Source organism: Camelus dromedarius, chromosome 11 (genome assembly GCF_036321535.1).
Source record: "Camelus dromedarius isolate mCamDro1 chromosome 11, mCamDro1.pat, whole genome shotgun sequence".
Lineage (NCBI taxonomy): Eukaryota > Metazoa > Chordata > Mammalia > Artiodactyla > Camelidae > Camelus > Camelus dromedarius.
Window position 1 is genome coordinate 58,782,549 of NC_087446.1, and position 15,704 is coordinate 58,798,252.

The 15,704-nt window shown below is 55.2% G+C and overlaps 1 protein-coding gene and 1 long non-coding RNA gene across 3 annotated transcripts; one reads left to right on the top strand and one right to left on the bottom strand.

Moving 5' to 3' along the window:
• Window positions 1–210: 210 nt before the first annotated feature.
• Window positions 211–11,914, bottom strand: LOC105086397 (uncharacterized). Of its 2 annotated transcripts, XR_010382950.1 has the most exons (6): window positions 11,735–11,914; window positions 10,725–11,289; window positions 9,240–9,438; window positions 7,983–8,177; window positions 6,444–6,527; window positions 211–2,163 (listed from the first exon to the last, which is right to left on the bottom strand). It is a non-coding gene; the product is annotated as an uncharacterized LOC105086397 (long non-coding RNA). The 2 variants fall into 2 exon arrangements; XR_010382949.1 differs by lacking the exon at window positions 211–2,163 and having other exon boundaries at window positions 6,127–6,527.
• A 914-nt stretch (window positions 11,915–12,828) lies between these two features.
• Window positions 12,829–15,325, top strand: CD63 (CD63 molecule). The gene is made up of 7 exons (XM_031463686.2): window positions 12,829–12,905; window positions 13,814–14,002; window positions 14,157–14,231; window positions 14,334–14,429; window positions 14,537–14,674; window positions 14,904–14,987; window positions 15,167–15,325. The coding sequence occupies exons 1-7, from the start codon at window positions 12,840–12,842 to the stop codon at window positions 15,230–15,232; spliced, it is 714 nt and encodes a 237-aa protein (XP_031319546.1). The 5' UTR covers window positions 12,829–12,839; the 3' UTR covers window positions 15,233–15,325.
• The last annotated feature ends 379 nt before the right edge of the window (window positions 15,326–15,704 follow it).

Sequence of the window (15,704 nt, forward strand, 5' to 3'; positions counted from 1 at the left end):
AGGGAGGAGGGAGGGAGGAGGAGGGGGTCCGGGCGCCGCGGGATTGGGGGCTGCCCGGCCGAGGGGGGGCCGGGGGGGCCGGGGGCGGCGGGCGCGCGGGCGGGGCGGGCGGGCGGCCGGGGCGGGCGGCTGGGGGGGCCCGAGCCCGGGCCTGGCCCTTTATAGCCCCGGCCCCCGTGTCGTCAGCGGCCGCGATTGGCTGCGGAGCCAACAAAAGAGGCAGCGCTGTCATCCGAGGCGAGAGAGGGAGCCGGAGAGAGCCGAGGAAGAGAGAGAGAGGGAGGGAGCGAGGGCCCAGAGAGATGGAGAGACAGAGATATTGGGGTGGGGGAGAAGAGGGGGCAGATAGACAAAGTCAGAGTCAGAGAAATCGAAGAAAGACCGAGAGATAAAGGGGAAGAGACAGATCAGAGACATAGAGATAGGAAGAGCTGGAGGAAGAGGAGAGAGACAAAGGTGGGGAAGACACAGAGAGGAGAGACTTAACTAAAGAGACAGATAGAGAAGGAAAGTGACAGGCATAACAAGTTGGGGAGTTAGAGTAGGGAGAATCAAAGACAACGATAGAGGAGGGAGACCAGAGGGAGGAGAGAGTTGTGGCTAGACAGGAGGGGAGATGGCGGTCTATGGACCAGACCACAGGAGGTCAGGGGTGCACAGAGATGGAAGCTGGGCAGAAGAACTGATGGGACGGAGACCAGAGCCCTGGGAAAGAGAAATACAGAGAAATCAGGAGGAAGAGGTGCAGGAGGCACAGAGACTGGGAGATACCAAGGGAGCCTCCTTGGTAGACACAGAGGAAGCGGACACAGAGGATCAGAGGAAGGCAGAGATAGGAAGACAGAGACTCCTGCGGAAGGAAGAACAGCCTAGCCCAAGGCTGACTCACTTAAGTCAGCCTTGGTAGAAGCACGGAGAGCCCGAGGGGGCGGAGATGGAGGATTTTAGCCCAGAAGGGCCCTAGTTACCAGAAGCAGCCCAAAAAAGATGTTTGAAGGGGGCTTGGAGGGAAGCAGCAGGCTGGGCTCAGCAGGGGATCAGGAAGCACAGCTTGGGATGGAAGGATTGACATGGGAGTCAGTGAGGAACACTAGGAGAAGAGGCCATAGACAATCTGAGAAGGTGGAGAGGTGGTGGGAAGCCCTGAAACAAGAGGAAGACTTAGAGCTGGGAAGAATGTGAACTTGAAATTGAGGCTTGAAAGGGAATAAGGGAGTCAGAGGCTGGAACAGACAGGAACTGGGCACCATCGGGGGAGGAGTGGGAGGGATCAGGGCTGAGACCACTGTGCTTGCAGAGAAATCTGGCCTCTGAATTCCTAGATGTACTTTTGGACCTGCAGGATCTTCGAAGTCTGAGAAGGGGCTTGTAGTCGCAGGGGTGAGGGTGAGAGAGAGGTCTGCTCTCTGTGCCTGAGCTGCAGACAGCAAGTTGTGAGGGGAGAGACCCAGGTGTGGGATGAGCCCTCATCTTCAGATGTAACACGAGGTACCAGTAGCAGAGCAGAAGAGTGCTAAGGTACTAAAGTGCTCCTGAGGTACTTAACTTCTGGTTCTGGATACCTCTTCCCAGACCTCGGTTCCTTCAGGCTGATCTCTTGAGTCTAAAGCCCTAGAGGTCAATGGGCAAATAACCAACAGACTGAAAAGGTTCGAGGGCGTCCGTCCGGTCAGATCTTGCTCGTTTCCTGGCACACACAGTGCTTATTGAATAAGTGGGTGACCATTATTGGGCTTCTCAGGCAGAACAGAGTGACACTGGTTTCCTTTTTGGATTAGATGGAGCACTGGGCGTAAGGACAGAGTTGGGCTGGGAAGCTGAAGTGGAATGAGAGAAGAAAGTGGGAGCCCAGATGTGAAGGAAGAAGGTGGGTAGGGATTAGGAGGACCAAGCTGGGGATCTTTGAAGAGATGACCTATTTCATGGAGAACAGGAACTAAGACCGCAGCAGAATGAAAAAAAAAACTTAAGACAGCCGGTTCCCTCCACGACATGGACATCTCAACACTTCATCAAGTTTCTTCATCTATAAAATAGGATCATATTGCCTATCCAGCAAAATTGTAAACTCCTTGAGAGAAGAGATGGTGTCGCCTCTTTCTTCCTTCGAGGAGGTGGCCCAGCTTTCACTTCTCCACCAAACATGTAGCAAGTGGCAGGTCTCTGAGCAATGCAAAGAGCAATAAGACGTAGACCCTTTTTCAGGTAACAGAGTAGACAGGACACTGTAAATGATACTGGCTAAAACTCCAGGCCAGATGCCTCGTTGATATCTCCGTCTGGATGTCCCAAGGCACCTTAAACCTCATAGGTTAAATGTGACAGACAACTTCTTCTCTCCCCTAAATTGTGCCTCCATCTGGCTGTGTTTCATTTTAATGAATGACACTCAATCATCCAGGCGAAAAACCTGGATGTCACTCCACCCTCTTTCTCTTGATTATCTCTGCATCTTTGCACAAATTGTTTCCTCTTCCCAGGACAACTCCCCCTTCTCCTGCCACTGCCCCCTCCCCCAATTTACTCTTTCTTCAGGTCTCAGTATAGATGAGATTTTAGACATGCTGTCCAGGATTCCATTCCTGACTCCCAGGTCTAGAGTAGATGCTTCTCCTAGCTACATCTGCACCATCCTGTGTCTCACAGAGGTTAGTCACACAGCTTCTAGACTCAAACTCGGCTGCCTGGGTTCAAGTCCTAGCTCTGCCCCTTTTCTGGCTATGTGAACTTGGCTCTAGGCCTCAGATGCCTCATCTGTAAGATGAAGATAACAATACTGTACCGACTTCATAAGGTTCTGAGGATTAACTGCCTGACACACAGTTTTAAATGAGATAAGTAGCCATTATTACTACCCCAGCTTATCAGCCTCACACTGTGAGACCCAAGGGAGTGGGAACATTTTTCAGCAAAGTATTCCTTAGCTGCTTTGAGTAAAGAATGAGTGAACTGGGGAGGGTACAGCTCAAGTGATAGAGCGCATGCTTAGCACGCAGGAGGTCCTGGGTTCAATCCCCAGTGCCTCACCTATAAATAAGTAAGTAACTAAGTTAAGTAAAACAGATCCACCCCCCCCCACCCCCGCCAAAAAAAACCCAGTTAAAAAAAAGAATGAGGTCTGCTAACTGGATCGGGTCAGAGCCAGGTTGGGGAAATAAAACTGTGTATTTATGACCATAAGCAGTTATGGGTATCTGCCAAATACCAGCGAGCAAGAGTCAGGAAAAACTTGTGTGACAAAAAGGATTTCCATCTTCTGGCTTCCTCCCGGTGGGTTCCAGGACTGCACTTAATCCAATGAGTGGGCAACACTGCCATCTGGTGGTGGATTCTGGAACTTCTGATTCTTGGCCGTGGGACTAAAACCACTTTTTTTGGTGGGGTTTTTTAGGGGGGGGGGCATGCTTTGCATATTTCCACTTTAGATTTCTATTCCAAGTTCTGTACCATAATGTATTAAGCTTTGTTCCTGTCTCCAACCCCTCCTAGATCTTGCCTCTTTCCTCGAGTTCCCTCAGGCTTGGTACTATTGGGTTCCCTTGGGTTGCAGGTAAACCCCGGGAGTCTTTCAGGAGCTTCAGATTTCCGGCTGCCCTAGACCCAGTCCAGAAGAAGAGACCCTGCTGTCTTTACAGAAAAGGAGTTGGGAGAGATGTGAACATTTAGCTCTTTCCTCATCCCAACACAGGCTAACCGGGGTTTGGGGCCCCGCCCACTGCCCTGGTTTCCCAGGCAACTGTCTTCCAGCTAGGGGTGCCCCTCGGCGGTGTTACCCAGGCAACCTTCGGCCCGCCTTCTTCAAGGTCCTGACTGGATCATAGCAAATGTGGGTTGGGGGCTAAGGGAGTCACTGAGCTTTGAAGGGTGTTGAGCTGCCGGGAGAGAAGCAGTGATGAGGTTTCAGCTGCTGGAGGAAAGAGGTGCTCGTGTAGCCTTGGGTAGAGGGTTTCTTATGTTACATCCCCAGGAAGAGGAACTGTAGGTCTTGGGAGCCGGTCACCAGGTTCAAGGCCAGAGACACCTGGACCACTCTCAGAGCTGCTGACCCCAGAACAGGGGAACCACGTTAAGGAGGAGGGACTCTTGCTATTCTGCACTCCTACCACAAAGGCCACCCCCACACACAAACTGCCTTGTCTATTGGAGCTGGGCTCAGTGGGCAGTAACTCATGACCTCTAACCCAGCTCTTCTTGCTTCTTCCTCCTAAAGGCCTATTTCTAGAGTCAGTGGACTCATTCCCTGGCATCGCAGGTCTTTCCAAGGAGGGGAAGGGCTGGACCATTGAGAGGAAGCTGGGGTGGGGGCTTCCCCAGGAGGGGCTTCCCTCACCCCTCCTCTCCCAGAAGAAGCCGCTGGGAATGTGGTGTGGTGAGGCTATTCTGGGCTGGGGATAGTATGTTGGTGAAACGGACCCCTCCCAGGTCTCTGCCCACAAATCCTGAAGCCCCCAGGGAGGATCTTACTGTGTAATTACCATCCTCTCCCACACCACGTTCTCAACCCTATAATCATCCTGCCTGGATCGCCTGTCAGCCATGTTACCCTCTTTAACCCCAAGGCCCTCCAAGACAAGTTGGAGATTGGGAGGAAGGAGCCAAAGCATTCATTTTTGGAGGAAGGGGGTGGAGGGGGGATACAAATGAGGAACTCTGAGAATCACTGGGTGTCACCTCTTCATCTGGCCTCCCCAGAAGACACCCCGCCCCTGCACCATCCACTCCTCATCCTCTCAGGGCAGGCTTAGCCCTCCCAGTCCTCAGATGCACCCTCTTTCCACCTTCACTGGAGGTCCCCCTGGCCCTGCCCACCTCTTTCTGTCTTTCTCCTTCTCCAGGGCCTTGGTGGGATCCTACTGGGGGCAGTGGCCAAGGCCAGCCCCATGGCCCAACTCTGCTGGCAGGAGGCACCACTGTTCCAGCTGCTAGTCACAGAAAAGGAGGGGTCTAAGCACACAGTCTGCTTCTCCAGGGACTTCAAACCATTGGAGGATATGCTGACCCAGGAAGTGACAAAGCATGACCTGGGCTGCCAGGTGAGGGGAACTGGCGGAAAGCAGAAATGTTCAGAGGAAATCCAATCTCATGGAGAGAGCACAGAGCAGTGAAAGTCAAGGTCATTGCTAGATGAGGGGTGTGTGTGTGTGTAGCAAGGGTGAGGGTGGGTGGATGACCAGAAGGTCCGGCTGGGGTCTGGGAATGGTAACTGGAAATTAGAGATGTGAGGGCAGGGCAGACTGGTCTGAGCTCTGCCTAGGAGTGCCAGCGACCTCCACCCATTCAAACCCTGCCTTGTCTCTTCACCCCAGTTCCCTAAGCTACAAGACTGCATCCCTGGGGAGGGGTCCAACCAGCTGAGAAGAGCCTGGCTGAATGCCCCCAACACCTTCAGGACCCTGCTGCATCCCCCAGCCTGTACTAGGTGGCCCCCAGCATCCAGGGCCTCTCTTTGGCACTGCCCTCACCTCACCGTATTTTGAGTTGGTGCCTGCAGGTTATAATCAACGTCTTACTCATCTCTATAGTCCTAGTGCCTGGTATGTTTAGGCTTTCAGTAAGTGGAAGGATTGATACATGACTGAATGAATTCCTGAACTAACTGCCTCCCCCTGCCCCCAGCATTGCCTCTTTCTCTTTTCTCCAGGGCCCTCGGCTGCTCCATCCCAGGTGGAGGCCGCTGCACTCCTGAGCCGGTCCTGGACCAGAGCCACAAGGCAGCCCAGCCGAGTTCCTGGCTCAGGGGGTGCATGAGGAGGCCACGGATTGGAGCTGTCTGTCCTGCCCAGTCACCGGCTGAGCATCTGGATTGACCCTGTGGGGAACAGTGACACAGGCTGGGAGGAGACCGGGACAGGAGTCAGGCAAGGTGGGGAGAATGAGGGGCCAGAGTTCAGGGGCTGGAAGCCCCAGGAGCAGTGAAAGGAGTGGGTAAGAAGGGAGGCAGAGCACTGGGGAGCAGTGGGGAGTGGGTTGGGGCTGAAGCTAGAACTCTGGGCCAAGGCCAAGGTGGGTAGAAGGGGCCAAAGGAGGCTGGGTTGTTCCTCCTGACCCTTTCCTTGGCCGTCTCAAGTGGGGTCGAGTCCAGATATTTGATTTACAGAATCATTTTAGCTCCCATGAGTCAATAAACAGGGTATGATAAAGCCTTTACTTTCTCAAAGCAATGAAACTGATCCCCACATTTCTCCTCTGATCCTCACAATTGCCCTGGGAGGTGAGGACGGGGGTTCTCCTCCTGCTGAACTGGGAGAAAGCTGAGGCTCAGGGAGAGTGAGTTTAGCCAAACTCACCCCCTGCACATGGGGCAGAACCTGCCTCTCACCAGGGCTTCTGACCAGAGGGGGCTTCTTGCTGGTGGCAGGCGTGGTGCACCCAGCACTGGCGTTGGTGGGCCAAGTCCCTGCCTCTGGCCGGCAGGTTGCTTCACCTCTCTGGGCCTTACTCACCTGGCAGCGAGGAGGTAAGCTGACTTTGGCAATGATGATATTCCCTGGGCACCATGTTCTGGTGACCTAGTCTGGCCCAGACACCTGGAGGAGTAAGGGGGGGCCCCTCAGTGACTGGAGACCCCTCTCTAGGCCCCAGACTCCACCAAGGAGTGCATCTCCAACCTCACCCTTGTTTTGATCTAACCCTGCCACTTGGGAGCTGCCATCAAGCATCGGGGCCTCCCTCATATCCAAAGCTGGGGCCTCTGGATTAAAATCCCAGGCCCCCAGTTCAGACCCAATCTCTTGACCTTGAGTTCCAGCACCACCCTTCCTGCCCTACCCTGTGAAGAGATGCATCCTCCTTTCTCTCCTCCACCCCCATCTCCTCCTCTTCCTTCTCCCCACCCCCTCCATCCTGTCTGTGTGTCTGCTTCTCTCTCTCACATCCTCCAACCCCTCCTCTCATCTCTCCTGTATCTCCATGCCGTCTTCAACCCTCCTCAACTCCTCTCTTCCCTCTTCTTCCCTCCTCTCAGGCCTCCTCACTCCTTTCCCCTGCTCCCTCACCCCCACAGGCCTCCACAGGTGGAAGTTCCCAGGTCTCCTGCCAGGGCACCTGTGTCTAATCTCTGAGCCGGCCCCTCCCGTGGGGCTCAGGCAGGGGCCCTGCTGAGTGGAGGGGAGGCGGTGTCTGCAGCAGGTGTCAAACTCTCTGTTATGGGGTCTGGGCTTGGGATGCTGGCTAAAAGCTGCTGTGCGTTGTCGCGTTGGGTCCAGCTGATGCCTATGCGCTCTCAGAAGACACTGCCTTCACTTGGGACACCTGTGGGCGCCCAAATATCTGGCCCCGGGTGGGGGTGTGGCAGAGTTAGAGGGCAGCCCAGCTCTGCTGTGTGGGGAGGGGGCCAGGTGCCCACCCCAGCTCGCCTCCACCAGCCAGTGCCAGGCACCCAAGGGACAGAAGCCTGAGCGGATCCGGTGGCTCGGTGGCATTTCCAGGTGCTAGCACTTGGAGCTGGTGCCGGAGGCTCTGAGGGTGTAATGTGAAGGGCAGGGCTGAGGTCCGCCACCTCCCCACCCAAGGTACACAGCGTTCTCTGCTGACTTTCCAGGCTAGGGAAGTGGGCTGTTCTTTTTCTTTTTTAATTGTGTTAAAATACACGTAACACAAAATTTACCGTTTTAACCCCTTTTGTGCTTACAGCTCAGGGGCTCTCAGTACATCCACATGTTGTGCTACTGTCACTTCCACCCATCTCCAGAACTCTTCCATTCTCCCAAGAGGAAACCGAATACCCGAGGGAACAGTAACTCCCCGTTCCTCCCTCCCCCAGCCCCTGGCAAGCACCTCCCTACTCTCTGTCTCTATGAACTTGACTAGGAATGGGCTTTCCTTGCTCTCCTCCTCCAACTCCACACGGGTCTGTTCTCCGGGGTCTCCTGGCCCCGTTCTCTCTCCCACTGCGTGACCACACCGCTGCCACTACTCTGCACTGGCCACAGTTTGCTTCCAGCTGTTCCCCGGTGGGAGGGTCCCGCTCCCATGACCTTCACCTCAGCTCTGCCCCTGCCCGCCTGGATCCCTCCTCAGGACTGGCAGGTGCTCTGGATCCTGGGATCCTGTCCGGACACTGGGCTGGAGGCCACCCCATCGAGTGGCCTTCTCTTGCTTCTCAGCTTTCTTTACTAGCTGGCGCTTCTGACCACTGTCCCCTCCTCTTGTCCTGAAGTTCTCTTTTCTCTTCGTGTCTGAGAGAGAGAGAAAAAACCATGGGCTTTGGAACCCCCAGAGATCTGGGTTCAAGTCCAAACACAGCCCTTTACTGGCTTGGACTCCGGGCATGTCACTTCCTGTCTCCGAGCCTCAGTTTCCTCATCTCTAAAACAGGACAAGTCGCACAGACCCTGCCAGGTTGTGGTGAGGCTTAAATGAGCTCATAGCTATAAGCGCCCAGGATGGTGCCTGGCACAGTGAGGGGTCTGGCCCTGCGGCTTCCTTTCTCTTTCAGCCCCTTTACTGCTACTCACCCCTCCCCCATGTTCCTGAAACATAACGGTTTCCTGAAACTCTGCCTCTGTTTTCTTCTCTTGCTCTGGCCCTCACTCATCTATGGATTTAGATATCACTTTTTATCTTTAGTCTGACTGCTCTTCTCCTCTGAATTTCACATCCCCAACTCCAGGTGGGACATCGCCACCTGGCTGCCCCTTATGGGTCTCCTGCCTTGGGTGACTGCCACCTCCTCCCCTGGGTGCCCAGGTCTGGAAGCTCGGAGCCATCGCCAACTCTTCCCACTTCCTCTCCCCCTCCTGCAGGTAAGCATTCACCCTGTCCTTTGGCCCTCTGAAAGGCCTTTCCAAGGATTTTCTCTCATTTCCATGGTCCTGGCCTTCATCAGTTCTCCCTTGGACGTGGCAGTGATGGTCCACCTGCCCTCCAGGCATTCATTCATCCTCCTTCCAAGGTCAGCCCAATCCCAACCCCAAGATAACCCATTCAGTGACTTTCCAGCACTCCCCATTGCTCTAGAACACATTCAGCAGAGCCATCTCATTAGTCTATCACCCAGACTGTCTTCTTTCTGCCTCATTTATTGTTTTGTGAACTATTCCAAAGTAAATTACAGATATGACATTTCACCCTTCAATACTTTAGTATGCATCTTTAAAAAATAGAGTAATTGAATTCAAGACGTCAGCCTCCAGGGGTGTTCACATGGCTGAGTGCCCCCCAATATGCCTGCCACCAAGGTCTGTGAGCTGCAGCTGCCCTTGCCTCTCCAGGAGTCTCTCCAAGACCAGCAACCATACCTGAGAGAGCAAAGTCCTTCTCCACAGGCTGAGCCATGAGAAAAGGTGGAGCTGTCCATCGCTGGCGGCTTCTCCCTGCTCACCAGCAAAGTTTGCAGCCAAGATTGATCTTGGAGTCTGATAAGAGTAGGGTTGAGGCTGAGGAAGCTGGAAGCACACACGATCACTCCAGGAAGAATGGCTTCTTACCTCGTGGCACCTGAAGGGATGCAGTGTCAGTACTCTGGTCAGTACTGAGGTGAGATGACAGTCTCTAAGACACACAGTTCCCATCTTTGCTCTCCTCTCCCGCTTTCCCTGGCCGCAGCTCTCCCTGGCTGTGCTGTAGCACAGAGGGTGTCCCTGGCACAGCTGCTCCTCTCTGGGTTGTCTGGGGAGCCAGGTCTGCCCTGGGTTTGTGCTTGCTTGTCATCCTACCCCAGGTCTAACCTTCTTCTTGAAAAAAAGAGATGGTTCAGGAGAGTAGCCATTAAAAAAAAAAAAAGGGTAATTTTCCTATATAATCATATTATCATCAGAGCTAACAAAATAATTTTCTCATGTCTAATCCTCAGCTTATATTCACATCCTGCCCAGTTATTCCCAAAATGTCTTTCACAGTTGGTTTGTTCAGGCAATTATACTTGGTGGTTACGTGTCCAAAGTTTCTTCATATTGACTTCAGACCACCTTCCCCCTTGTTCATCTGTCACCACATCCTTTCTGAGCCCTGTGAGTCAGCCAACCCCAACCTACCGTGGACTTTTTTTTAAAAATTGATATAGTTGATTTACAATGTTGTGTTAGCTTCAGGTATGTGTGTATGTGTGTATATGTATACACACACACACACACACACATACCACATCTTCTTTATCCAGTCATCTGTTGAAGGACATTAAGTTTGCTCCCATGACTTGGCTATTGTAAATAGTGTTTGTATAAACATTGGGGTGCATGTGTCTTTTCTAAATTAGAGTTTTCATCTTTTCCAGATATATGCCCAGGAGTGGGATTGCTGGATCACATGGTAACTCTTATTTTTAGTTTTTCATAGTGGCTGCACCAATTTTACATTCCCACCAACAAAATAGGAATCTCCACACCCTCTCTAGCATTTATTATTTGTACTTTTTGATAATGGCCATTCTGACAGCTGTGAGGTGATACCTCATTGTAGTTCTGATTTGCATTTCTCTAATAATTAGTGCTGTTCAGCATTTTTCATGTTCCTGTTGGCCGTGTGTATGTCTTCTTTTTCGGGGGGGGAGGTAATTAGGCTTGTTTATTTATTTATTTATGTTATTATTTAAACACACATTCTACCACTGAGCTATACCCTCCCCCTATTGCCAATGTCTTCTTTGGACAAATGCCTATTTAGGTCTTCTGCTCATGCCATGGGCTTTTAAAACTACTCCTTTTTATACTTCGCCCTGTCCTTGTCCCTGGAACTGAGCATTTGCCCTTTTATTCTCTAAGGTCACCTTGAAGAGCACCACTCACCTCTGTGAAATCAGTTTTTTCTTCTTCCTCCCTGAGTTCGTGCAGCTGTCTGGCTCTGGGGAGTGCCTCTATTTACAGTGTGGGCTCTGTCTGCAGGCAGAGGAGAGGGCCACAGTCCTCCTCGCCTCGCTGCCCCTGAGCCTAGCACATGCCTGGCAGAAACGGTTGGATACTTCTTTCTTCAGCATCTTTGCTCCTCCTCCACAGTCTGCCTGCGGGGATAACTAGGGAGCAAGGTCCACTAGGGCTTGGTGTGTCTCGCTGGAAGGTTGTGGTCCTGGAAACTGGTTCTCAGCCCAGCCAGATTTCCTTCCTTTTGCTCTTACAGTTTCTTTCCGCGTTTGCGTACACACACCAAAGCTCAGGAAATGGTTCTTCAGGCAGGACCAGAAGAACCTAAGGTGTGGGGTCCAGGCTGGGCGGGCAGGAGTGTGGTTGTTGGTCCTGTCCTTGCCTGTTCACACAGCTCCTTCTGGGGACGACCAGGGCCCACCGGGAGGGAGGCAGCTTGAGCCCACGCCCTGAACTTCCAGTCCTCTCCTGGCTTTGCCCTCTGGACTTTCCCCTAGGATGGGAGGGGAAGACCCAGAAGATAGATGCCTGCCTGCCTTAGTGCCCTCGCCCAGGCCTCCCCAGGCTGATCTATGAGCAAGCGGTGGGAGCGACCTCCGCAATCCTCCCCCAGAGGGAGGGACATAACTCTGACGTGTCATGATTGACTGCGTGGGATGGTTCTGAGAAGGGCTTCCTCCACTACTCAGCTCACTACTCTTGAGTCCCAGAAAATGGAGAAGGGACTAAGAGAGGGATGGGAACACCTACTCTAGAACTTTGGGGGACTCCCAAGATGTGAGGCCAGGGACTTTCTGATAGTGTTTATTCAGGCCCCACCCGATCCCAGAGATCCAACAGCGCCCTCTGCTGACTCGGGGAAGGGGTTGGGGGCTGGAACCGAGTTGGAGCGAGAGGGAGTGGGCTGTGGGTGGAGGGTGAGGAGACCATCTTGTCACCTTGCCTGAACTCTGCGGCCCGGACCCGGCGCTCAAAGGATAACTCTGGGCCGCTCGTCCCTCCTCTGGCTCTCACATGTCTCCTCTGCTTCCCTGAGCCAGAAGAATCAGGCGGCGCTCCGTCGCGCTCTCCTACCCTGAGTTGGCAGAGGCTGGGGGCGCCAGCGGGGCCCCCGGCACCCTGAGGTCCTGCCCTTTGCGGGGGTGGGCGCTGTCTTCCGGGCAGGGGCCACGTGGTCTTGACTGGGCTGGGGGCTCGGCCCTCCCCACGCGGGCCGGGTGACTCAGGCCGCAGCTGTTCCCGCGTCACATGAAGGAGGCTGGCGGCCACTCGGCGGGGAGGCGACGGGGGAGGGGGCTGTGGCTGGAGCCGGGGCGGGGCCGGAGCCGGGCGGGGCCGGAGCCGGGGGGCGCAGCTAGAGAGCCCCTGAGCCGCAGCGGGAGAGCAGCGCACAGCCTCGGGGAGCCCAGGTGAGGCCTCGGGGAGCCCAGGTGAGGCCGCGGGGCTCGCGCCGGCTTCGGCGTGGAGTAGGGTAGGGTGGTGGGGATCGCCGGCAGCTTCCCGCTCGTGGGCTACCCCTGGGCCTCGGAAGATCCGCCGCGCTCCCCCGCCGCTCCTGAGGCCCTCGTAACTTTGCAACTTTGGAAAGTTCCGGAGGCTCGGGCTTGGTGGGGTGGGGATGCCGGCTGCATTTATTTTTGGCGGTGGTCAGAGCCTAGGGGAAAGTGGCCTGGGGTCCGGCTGGGGCTGAGGTCCGTTTTTCCGGGCTGGTTGGGTGGGGTGAGGGTGTTCAACGCCTGGGGCCCGGCGGGCCGAGGGTGGGCGTCAGACCCTGGCCCTTGACCTCGCCCTCCGCTCGGTCCCGGGCCCCAGCGGCGGCGGGGCGGGGTTCGGGCTGGGCGGCGGGCGCCCCCACCCCTCTCCTGCGGGGAGAAGAGGGGGCTGGGAGACGTGGATCTGACCGCGGGTTTCCGGGTGGGAGGGGCCGGGAATGGGGGCCGCGCAGGGAAGGTCTCGAGGGCCGGCAGACTGCTCCGGAGCCAAGATCCCCCCTCGGCCGGTTCTCATCCCGCTGCCCTCCCCTCTGCTCCAGGCCAGGCAGCCATGGCGGTGGAAGGAGGAATGAAATGTGTCAAGTTCTTGCTCTACGTTCTCCTGCTGGCCTTTTGCGTGAGTGAGGAGCGGGGACGGCGAGGGCGCGCTGGCGGGGTGCGGGGAGACCTGGCCCGGAGTGGTGAGGGCTGAGGGATCAAGAATGAAGGCAGCTGGAGACCAGATGTAGCAGGAGAGCCGAGAAACGACCGAGGACAGCGCGGCCATCCCCTCCAGTTTTCAGGGACCTCTGAGGCTGGTCTGGACCGAGAATGGCCGGCCCGGGTGCTCAGCACCCTCCCCACAACCCTTTCTGGCCCTTCCTGTCGGGTGACCCAACCTCTTGTGATATGGGGCAGTGGGGCAACCAGCCAACCGCCTGATGCTATCGCCAGGCCACGGGGTGCCCGTCCGCTCCTCCTCTATAGAGCCGGCTCCCCCTCCACCTCCTCTTCCCTGTCGGCTGGGCTGCTCGGGGGTGGGGAAGGGCTCTGCTCACCTCAGTTGCTCTGCCCTGGTCTTCTGGCCTGAGAGGCTACTGTTCGTCCAGGGAGGGGCAGACCCTCTTACCCCCTTTTTCTCCTCTCTTCGCTCTGGCCTAGTCACAGCTGATGATGATGTGGTGGGATTGGAGGGTAGTGAGAGGGCAGTTCTGGGAGCCCTACAGGCTCATAGGAAGAGACCTACCTTTAGGAAGTTTTACTGGTGGGAATTCATGCCCTGGGGTCAAGGCTTTCTGGGAACTTCTCTTTTTGTGTTTGGTGAATTGCTGCTTGAAGGAAGGCGTGGTTGCTGACTGCCTTCTCTCTGAGAGCCTTGAACAATTTCCCAGACTCCTCCCCCACAGTCAAAAGTTTCCTGGAGGTGTGAGAATCTGTTTCTCTGGGATGGGGGTTCTGGCCATGTCCTGGGTGCACATGTCGCCCTTCACTGTGGAGGCCTGATGGTGTTTGGGTCTTCTGAATCCTGACCTGCCCTCCTTGCAGGCCTGTGCAGTGGGACTGATCGCCGTGGGTATAGGGGTCCAGCTTGTCCTGAATCAGACCATTACCCAAGGGGCCACCCCTGGCTCCCTATTGCCCGTGGTCATCATCACAGTGGGTGCCTTCCTCTTCCTGGTGGCCTTTGTGGGCTGCTGTGGGACCTGCAAGGAGAACTACTGTCTTATGGTGACGGTGAGTGGGGTACAGGCCAGTGTGGGTGCCTGGCACTGCCAGAAGGGCATTTCTCCGGAGGGTGGGTGGGGGAGGGAAACATTTGTGAATGTTCCTGAGACTGGCAGGCCCCTCTCACCCAGACTCCAGACCTGACTCCTGTCCTTTGCTGCAGTTTGCCATCTTGCTGTCTCTTATCATGCTGGTGGAGTTGGCTGCGGCCATTGCTGGCTATGTGTTTAGAGACAAGGTAAGCAGGGAATAAGGGGAGGACCTTGCCTCAGAGGCCTGGCTGCTCTGGGATCCAGGTGCTCTGAATTCTGGCTTCAACAGTGCTCCTCCCTACTCCCAGGTGAGGTCAGAATTTAATAAAAACTTCCAGCAGCAGATGCAGAATTATACGAAAAACAACGACACGGCATTGATCCTGGACAGGATGCAAGAAAAGGTGAGTAGGGTTGCTGGGAGCAGGGGTAAGGGAGGAAGTCTCATCTCCATGTTGAAGATGGAAGTTCACTTAACAACCTTCTTCTCCATATCTCTCCTCTCCCCTAGTTTGAGTGCTGCGGGGCGGCTAACTACACAGATTGGGAGAAGATCCTGCTCACGGCCAAGCGAGTCCCTGACTCCTGCTGTGTCAATGTCACTCAGGGCTGTGGGACCGATTTCAACGTGAAGGCGATCCATACCCAGGTAGGGAGGAGGCCGAGGTTGTTGGGACTCGGGGAACCTGGGAAGTGTTTCAGGAGGCAGGAGCAACCCGGGTGCTGGTGGAGAGGCTTGGTGCTCTGGGAAGTTGGGGGTCAGGGATGGAGGGAATCTGGGGATGCTTGGGTAGGGTGAAAGGTACAGAGCATGGGGGAGACAGGTGGTCCGGGGAAGGAGGTGGGAAGTCTCTGATGGTGTGCCTGCCACCCTTCAGGGCTGCGTGGAGAAGATTGGGGTCTGGCTGAGGAGCAACGTGCTGGTGGCAGCTGCAGCAGCTCTGGGCATTGCTTTTGTGGAGGTGAAAGCGCCCTGGGGCATCTGGGAACGCGGGGCAGTGGGGGGGGGGGCGCTGAGCAGGAGGCACTGGCCCAGGGAGGGGGTGGGGAGCCCTGTTTGTGTCTGGGGTCTCCTGAATGGGTCCAGGGTGCCTTGCTGCTCTGACTCCTCTTTACCCCTTCTCTTATCTTTTCCTTCTAGATCCTGGGCATTGTCTTTGCCTGCTGCCTGGTGAAGAGTATCCGAAGTGGCTATGAGGTGATGTAGGGGGTCTGGTCTGTTCAGCCCCCTCATCCAGGGGGAGTGGAGTCATATACTCCAGGTTTTTCCATTAAACGGATTATTTTTTCAGACCGAAAAGAGAGAGCCTCAGTTTGTCTTAAAGAGTGATGCTTTGTCCTGTTCCTCTGCTCATCCATGTTGTCCTCTGGGACCTTGTTCTCTTTGCACTTCTGGGAAAGGCAGGCCTATCTTGGGTTGGTGGGTGAGTAGGGGTGGGTGTTGGGACAAGACCTGGGCTGAAGGCGTGAGTTGGGTTGGAAGTGGAAGTGGGGATCTGGAGGAGGCTGAGGCCTCCGCTCCCTGTCTCCCAGTCTCGTGTTGCCAGGCTCAGTGCTGAAGGGTTTGTGAAGCCACCTCCTGCCTGGCTTCTTTCAGGGTGGTGACAGGTTGCTTTTATACCTGCGGGGCCAGTATCCATCCTCCTTACTTTAGCTAGTAGAATTTAAGAGGGTTTTGC

Bases quoted from the DNA above. Each gene is read 5' to 3' on its own strand.
- CD63 (XM_031463686.2), top strand. From the start codon at position 12,840: ATGGCGGTGGAAGGAGGAATGAAATGTGTCAAGTTCTTGCTCTACGTT. The intron at 14,003-14,156 runs GTGAGTGGGGTA...CCTTTGCTGCAG, and splicing joins ACTACTGTCTTATGGTGACG to TTTGCCATCTTGCTGTCTCT. The intron at 14,675-14,903 runs GTAGGGAGGAGG...GCCACCCTTCAG, and splicing joins TGAAGGCGATCCATACCCAG to GGCTGCGTGGAGAAGATTGG.